Source organism: Onychostoma macrolepis, chromosome 09 (assembly GCF_012432095.1).
Source record: "Onychostoma macrolepis isolate SWU-2019 chromosome 09, ASM1243209v1, whole genome shotgun sequence".
NCBI lineage: Eukaryota > Metazoa > Chordata > Actinopteri > Cypriniformes > Cyprinidae > Onychostoma > Onychostoma macrolepis.
Window position 1 is genome coordinate 34,023,877 of NC_081163.1, and position 8,311 is coordinate 34,032,187.

Consider the following 8,311-nt stretch of genomic DNA (forward strand, 5'->3'; position numbering starts at 1 on the left):
TTTCCATTTAAGTCAAAGATGGTGTTGAATGTCTTCAATAACTGCACATTCAGAGTAGATGCAAAAAGATGGAGCAAGAGCAACCCTCAAAAGTTTCACCTGAACTATAAATAGTTGTGATTCACAGGAGAGGAGGCCACTGGGGTGCAAAGAAACCGAAAAATAAAGACAACAACTTTCCAGCCGGAAACAAAGGTGACACGGGGGTCAAGGAAGTCCAAAGGTGCTGTGCCTGCTATCAGCCCTAAATCAACACAATTCACTCCCGGAGTGTCTTTGTGTTCTGAAGGACAGGCAGAAATCCAGACAGGATTACCAACCGAGGCAGAGTGAGTCTCAGTCACGTATAATATTGAGTGTTTGTGTTTATAAAATCCGTACTGATGCGCAGGATTGTTAAGTATGATTGACATGCTTGTGTATTTGAAATTCGCAAAGCCAAATGACAATAAATGTTCCCAGTGTGCTCATGTAACCCCTCTATCCAAATAAATGATAAATAAGGGATCGCGTCATGTTGCAAATGTTTATATTATTGTGCTAAATTGTGACCCGGTCAGAGTGAAACTGGTAACAAAATACTGCTTTAGTTAACTAGCAGTTATAGTTTATAATTACAGTTTATCAGAAAGGGTTGGAGGGTTCTTAATAATAAATATGTCCTGGTGCTCTTTGTAATTTCTGGCCAGTAAATCCGTCCTTTTAATTTCCCCAAACTCCTCCCTCTCGCTTTTGGCCACTTCATCAGTTCTTAGCTCTTCAATCATCAGCCTGCTTGCGTTCCCGTTGTGTTTTGGTGTACACAAAGCAGGTTGCGACTTCAGGTCATAGGTCAGACAGAGGTCAAACAGCTTGGCTCCAAGGTTTTTGGGACTCATTAATATCCCGTCTAATCACTGTTTGCATTCCTCTCTCGTCGCTCCATCCGTCCCAGTCTCCGGCGCTCTTTGATTGTAGCTCAGATTTCAGCCCGAACCCTTCTCAGGCCCCGTGAGCGGTGAGAAAGCCGAGAGGAGATTAGGGTATCGCTTCACATCTGAGCTCTTATCAGTAAATCTCTCTCGCTCCGTCTGGGCTATATCTTACCTTCTGAACTTCCGACACTCTCCCCATACAACTATCTATATCTAAATCTATCTATATACGTTGTTGTTAGTGTTGACAGAAAAGGTCATTCGGAAAACGCAGGTGGAAGAGAAGACGCAGAACACACGCTGGTGGAGAAAGTGAAGAAAAATAAAAAGTCTAATAAGCAAACAGGCAAAATAAAAGAGAAGAGTGTTCAAATTCATGAAGACACTGAGACCCAGAATACCAGCGTCCCTGAGGATCCCACCTCTACTTCAAAGAAAGTGAGTTACCGTACATACTAGTCCACATGCTCTTATTGATTAAATATGCCTTATATTCATCATAATATGCTCTGAATCTGCAGAAGAAAAAGAAAACGGGAAAACAGAGAAAAGAAGAAGCTGAAGAAGAAAAGGAAGAGCCTATAAAAGCCCAGAATTCAACAGTTAAAGTTAAAAAGAAAAAGGGTCAACCAGCATTTGTTGTAGGTAAGTTTATGTTAAGATTTAAAGGCATAGTGAATAGTTTACATTTCTATCATTCAACACTTAAAAGTGTCAAAACAATTGTTTAAAATAATTTAAAAACTTGTCAAACTAATTTAGAAATTCAAAGTAAACTACTGTTCAAAAGTTTGGGGTTTGGAGTTTGATGTTTTATCTTTATTTTATTTTTTATTTTTTGAAGAAATTAATACTTTTATTCAGCAAAGAAACATTCGATCAAAAGTGACAGAAAAGATATGTATAATGTTAAAAAATAATAATTCTATTTCCAGTTTTTAACTTTCTATTCTATTTCAAAGAATCATGAAAAAATGTTCACACGAAAATATTAATAAGCACAACTGTTTTCAACTGATAATAATAATAAATATTTTTTTAGCACAAAAGCAGCAAATTAGAGTGATTTCTGAAGGATCATGTGACACTGAAGACTGGAGTAATGATGCTGAAAATGCAGTTTTGCCATTACATTGTAAAATATATTCAAATAGAAAACTGTGATTTTAAATTGTAATAATATTTGACAATATTACAATTTTTTGCTCTATTTTTGATCAAATAAATGCAAATAAAAAGACTTCTTTTAAAAACATTTGAAAAATCTTACCAACCCCGTATTTTTGAACAGTAGTGTTTATTTTTCTTTATTAGAGTATTGCACTGACTGTACTTCTTCCTTAGATTTTAAAACAAAAATAATTTTTTTTCTTAAACAGAAAAAGAAATTAAGAGCATGTGAAAGAAAATCAAATTTCAATGCATCTCTTTTAGGAAAACCTCGGCCACAGGATGCTGAATGGATGGCAAATCCAGTGGATGAACCTGAGAGACTGATGACCCTTAAGAGAGAGGTGACGACTCACGGCTCAGAGGATGACCGACTAGAAAACACAGAGAACACACCAGAACACAGCTATCTCGACTCTGAAGATGACATGGATGCTGATACAGACTCAGAGAGTACAGACACACATGAAGCACACGAAGTCTCTCCCAGATCAGTTTACAGCACTCACAGATCACAGCGCTCACTCATTACAGCTCGTTCAGATGCCAGCATTCACAGACTCTCACAGAGCTCCATCAGAACCACCTCGATGGGGACGGCGTCCCACTGCGGCCCGTGCAGCCCAGCACCGCTGTCTCTCATCCACCTGCCTCCTCAGACAGCACTCCCTTCTGCCTCAGACCCCACTAAATCTGAGCCAAGCGATGACGTGAGGATTTCTCATTTAACAGCTAGCTATTCATTTGAATACATCACTATATGTTTGAATCAGTCAGACTGTCAGTGGATTAGTGGTGAGGATTTTACCGTGACATTGTTGTAGGTCAACAAACCATTTATTGTTTAGGAATGAAATAAGTGAGTATTTGAATTGTTCACTAAACCCATTCATTCAATAACACTGACTCATCCAGGAACAAAACACCACTCATGTGCAGCTGATGATTTTCCTTTCACTTTGTTTGCAATAGTAGAAATGATTTCTTTAGAAATAAGGAAATGTTTTGTCTACACTGCACAAAAAATGGCTTATCTTACTTAGTATTTTTGTCTTGTTTCTAGTCAAAATATCTAACAATTCTTAAATCAAGATACTTTTACTAGATAAGCAAAATTACTTTTTGGGGGGGCTAAATTAAGTGCAGTTTGCTTAAAACAAGTAAAATGATCTGCCAGTGGGGTAAGTAAAATACTCTTGTTTTAAAAATATTTTACTTACTCCACTGGCAGATAATAAGCAAAATGCACTTAATTTAGGTTTTTTCCGCCCTGAAACAAGACAAAAATACTAAGTTAAGCCATTTTTTGCAGTGTAGACAGCAAGTTACTCAATGTCAGCTCACTTTTTCAGCAGCCTTGGTTTGCCAAAACTTTTTTTCCATATGGATTAAAAAAAGTCATAAACCAAACCAACCTTACAAAATTTGCAAATCAGACAAAAAGGTACAAGACTGTACTGTAAGGAGAAAAACAATCCCTTGAAACATTGTGAATGACATAATCGAATAAATAACTTTTGATTCAAATGTGTTGATTACATATATTTAAACTATATATTTTAAGATTACTGTAAAATATACGTCTTGTCCCGCTGTTAATTTGAATATCAACACTTTTGTTTTTAAGTAATGATAAAGATCGGTAAAACAATCACCTGTCATGTTACTGTCATATTCATATGTTACCATACCATACATGTTAAACTGATTTTACTATTAGGTTAAAAGCAACGAGGTTTCAACCAACCAAACAGACAAAAAAGCTGCAGCGCTGGCTGAAAGGGCCGAGCGCCGTCGTCTGGAGGTGGAGAACAAACGGAGGGCGAGAGAGGAGGAAAAGAAGAGACAGCTAGAAACAGAGACGGCAGAAGAGAGGATGAGGCTGGAACTGGAAGAAGAACAGAGGAGGAGAGCAGAGGAAGCGAGGTAAAATGCTCTTTGGAAACAAATACTGTAATGAAATACTATATCCCGCAGACATTGGCAAGAAACTATCACTGTCACATATGCAGGTTATGGAAGATGAGAGAAGAAGATGAGAGACAAAGAAGACAGGAGGAGGAGATGGAGAGACAGAGGAGAGAGAGGGCAGAGAAGGACAGAGAAAGAAGACGACAGGAGGAGAAGAGGAGGCTGCTGGAACGGCTTCAGAGAGAAAGACAGGAAGAGGAAAAACGACAGGCGGGTAAATACCTGTGCAGTCATGCTTTCTGATTGGTCCAGGCCCTTATGACGTGGCAGTCTTGATATCTCTTGGACTGAATTCTGCTTTCGTATGACTACTGTGAGAACATACTACAGGATCTGAAGCAAGATAATGACTATGTTCCAAACCCTAGCAAGCTGCCAACTCCCTTCATAGACAGCTGCCTTCGAAGATGTGAGAGCAATAGTTAAACATGTCCACCTAGCACATGTTTACATAGAAAACGATGCAAAAATGAACTCTGAGTGAACGGCCCCTAAGGCTGTATTCTCAGCAGCAGAGAAACAAATATGTGTAGTCTATGATTTGGAAAACTCTACAGACAGCTACTCAGTGCGATGTGACCCTGCAGCACAAAAGCAGTCTTAAGTCGCTGGGGTATATTTGTAGCAATAGCCAACAATACACTGTATGGGTCAAAATTATCGATTTTTCTTTTATGCCAAAAATCATTATGATATTAAGTAAATATAATGTTCCATGGAGATATTTTGTAAATTTTCTACCGTAAATATATCAAAACTTCATTTTTGATTAGTAATATGCATTGCTAAGAACTTAATTTGGACAACTTTAAAGGCGATTTTCTCAATATTTTGATTTTTTTGCACCCTCAGATTCCAGATTTTCAAATAGCTGTATCTCAGCCAAATATTGTCCAATCCTAACAAACCATACATCAATGGAAAGATTATTTATTCAGATTTCAGATGAAAATTTTGTTTTGTGTTCCTGGGTCACATGTAAATAGATTTCATACTAGATTCATACTAGTTTTAATATTTTAAATAATTGAATGATCATTTATTTATAATCAGCATATTCTCCATGATTTGTTTTTTAAACTGAGCCATGCCTTCTGGGATTGCCTGCGCCTGCTGCTTATGTATGCGCCTCACTAGGTTTTGGAAAAGGAGCAGATATCTTACTATCTGCACAAGTTAGCCCACTACTGCTGATTTAATACATAGCAACTGTTTGAAACATTTGTGCTGTAATGAGGCCAAGTTCTAGCGATACTGACCACAGTACAGTCCCAAATGGCACACTTGACAGACTTGCGGTCTTGTGTCCTTCACTTGCACACGTCCAGAAAATCAGTAAAACCGAAGGCAGTCCAATCGGTCGTTTTATGATTTAAGAGGGCGCTCACAAGGGCTTTAGTGTGAGGCTTTGATGCCAAGCCTGCATACTATTACCCAACGGCCTATGCAGCACTAAGTGGACCACACAGATCAGTATACATCCTGCAATATTAAAATGTAAATATCCTGCTTTATGAATAAGTGAACAAATGAATGAATGACTGTCCTCATTTTCAGCCCTACTGGAACGTCAGCGTTTGGAAGAGGAAGCTCGGAAGGAGGAGGAGGTCAGGAAGCTGTCAGAGATGGAGGAGGATGAGAGACTGGAGTACCTGCGCAGACAGCAGGAGGAGGAGGAGGAGAGGAGGAAAGCTGCTGAGGAGAGGAGGAGGAAGGAGGAGGAAGCAGCGATGCACGCTGAGGAAGAGGCCAGACTGCTGGCTGAACTGTTTTCCAGGTATGTCACAGCTGCAGCACACATCTCAGCCCTCGTTCATAGGGAGAACAACATTACAGTTACACTATGTGACTTTCGGCTATGTAGCATAAAACCAAAGCGTCATGGAAGAATGATAAAAGTATGTAGTGATGGAAGTAAGTAATTTAGGATTACCATAGTGATTTGGAAGAGGAATTTCACTAAACATAGTGTATTTCTCTCTATGACAGGCAGAGGGCAGCACTGGAGCACCACTTAAAGTTTCACAGGGGACTTTTTGTGGAGTCTGAAGGGCTGGAGCAGACACAGGATATCTCCCGGCCCTGGGTTTTCTCCTATTTCACCCTGTTGAAGCTGCTTGGCTTGGCTGAGCCCACATCTGAGGACACACTCAAAGATGTGCAGTAACTCCTGTTCATGCAGTAAATTCTCACAACTCGTGTTTCAGTTATGTGGCGTTTTCTTCAGTAGCTGAACAGTCTGTCACATGTGAATCAGTGTGAGTTAAACTGCTGGATTGCTCATGTATTCTCAGATGTCTAACTCTGGCATCTCAACATATAAGCACTTCTGAATTCTAGACCTGGAAAAGTAATGTAAATTAATTAGTGCTGTCAAATGATTAATCGCGATTAATTTTTTGTTTGCATAATATATATGTGTGTTCTGTGTATATTTATTATGCATATATAAATACACACACATACGGTATATATTTTGAAAATATTTACGTCTATATTTATATTCATATAATTTATATGATAAATAATTATAGTTAATATATAAACATAACCTGTTTTTCTGAAATATGTGACCCTGGACCATAAAACCAGTCTTAAGTCGCTGGGGTATATTTGTTGCAATAGCTAAAAATACATTGTATTTTTCTTTTATGCCAAATATCAGTAGGATATTAAGTAAAGATCATGTTCCATGAAGATATTTTGTAAATTTCTTACCTTAAATGTATCAAAACTTAATTTTTGATTAGTTATATGCATTGCTAAGAATTCATTTGGACAACTTTAAAGGTGATTTTCTTAATATTTTGATTTTTTTTGCACCCTCAGATTCCAGATTTTCAAATAGTTGTATCTCAGCCAAATATTGTCCGATCCTAACATAAATTGACACTTAAGACTGGTTTTGTCGTCCAGGGTCATACATGCATGTGTATGTATTTATATATACATCATAAATATACACTCTAAAATTAATAAAATTTTAAAACACCATGGGCATTTTCATTAAGAGTATATATTTTTCTACATATGCCAAGTACTAAAATTCATTCAAATATTGTTGTGGACAATGATTGGGAGTCAAATGTGGGTCAAAGAGTTTGAGAACCACTTGCAGAGTGAGCAGCGCCCTCTACTGTATGTGTTCACGTGCAATATGTGCTCATATTTTGGAGTTAATTTTGATCTATAGTAGAATATGAAATAGAGTATCACAACATGCATCAGCATCTAGAGGGTAAAAAGACAAGCAGGTAACAGTGAGTTCATCTTTTGACTGAATAAAATGATTATTAGCAATGTTTCAAATGTGAAAAGCTTGTGCCGGACAAGGGTTAAAAGACCTAAAATATCTGTAAGTGGAAAAATATGGGCAAACATTCTTCATAAGTTAATAAAAATAATGCTGGTAGATGCCTTTACTAAGATTTCTCAATTGAAAAGTAGCTAGTCTATGCTGACAAAATAAATGAAATAACAAAAACATAATTAAATAGTAATAATAATGGCTAAATGTAACATTCATTGCCTCAAATACTGCAATTGGTTTGTAAAAGGTGTCTTCATGCAGATTTGGACTGCATTTTTGTTACATTCACACAATTTTGACCAGCAGGTGTCGCCAGCGTATGTGTTTTGAGTTTATTATGAATAGGCCTTGTGTGGAAAAATCACCATCAAAATCCCTTTTTTGTGCTTCTGAGAGAGAAAGTGCTTGAATTTAGCTTCCAGCTTCTTTTTGCTGCAACATCTACGCTATAGGGAAGGGACCGCTGGCTACTGATCCCAGATAAAGTAGTACATTTGGCTGCATGTGGAGAACACTTCCCCAGTCTATTTAGTCCATTTTAAATAAAAGTTGCACCAGAGGAATGCTGGATAGACACACTCCCTCGTTCAGATCCTGATGAATAACACTAATATATATTTTTCCTAATCTGTCTGATTCCTAATCACCAACACTGACACTGGCTAAAGCAGCAGTTGCAGAATAAAAGACCTAAATATTATTTTTCCATGCTGGAACAAAAAATGAACATATAACAAGCTTTCAGATGTTTTGCTTCTGTTTGCTTGACAGATGGTTTGAGCTGCATTTTCAACTTTGACCAAGGTGACACCTGTAGGTTATGTATGTTAGCCAAAACAAGCAATAAATTGCATTTAAATAATACTGGCTCTCTTAAAATGTCCACCACAAGGATCCATTAGGCTTTTACATGCAGAAAAAAAAAAAAAATGTTTTGAAAAAGTGC

General features: G+C 37.5%; 1 protein-coding gene across 3 annotated transcripts in view; it reads left to right on the forward strand.

Moving 5' to 3' along the window:
* The window catches only part of LOC131547352 (uncharacterized protein KIAA2012), a 29,630-nt gene extending 21,396 nt beyond the window's left edge, over positions 1-8,234 (forward strand). For 2 of the 3 annotated variants that reach the window (XM_058787867.1, XM_058787868.1), the window contains 8 exons: positions 128-329; positions 1,157-1,352; positions 1,436-1,559; positions 2,349-2,794; positions 3,805-4,010; positions 4,097-4,269; positions 5,613-5,832; positions 6,045-8,234. In XM_058787867.1, coding sequence (XP_058643850.1) covers positions 128-329; positions 1,157-1,352; positions 1,436-1,559; positions 2,349-2,794; positions 3,805-4,010; positions 4,097-4,269; positions 5,613-5,832; positions 6,045-6,222 — 1,745 coding nt within the window. In that variant the 3' untranslated portion in view covers positions 6,223-8,234. The remainder of the gene's footprint in view (positions 1-127; positions 330-1,156; positions 1,353-1,435; positions 1,560-2,348; positions 2,795-3,804; positions 4,011-4,096; positions 4,270-5,612; positions 5,833-6,044) is intronic. The other variant, XM_058787869.1, reaches the window with a different exon arrangement.
* The last annotated feature ends 77 nt before the right edge of the window (positions 8,235-8,311 follow it).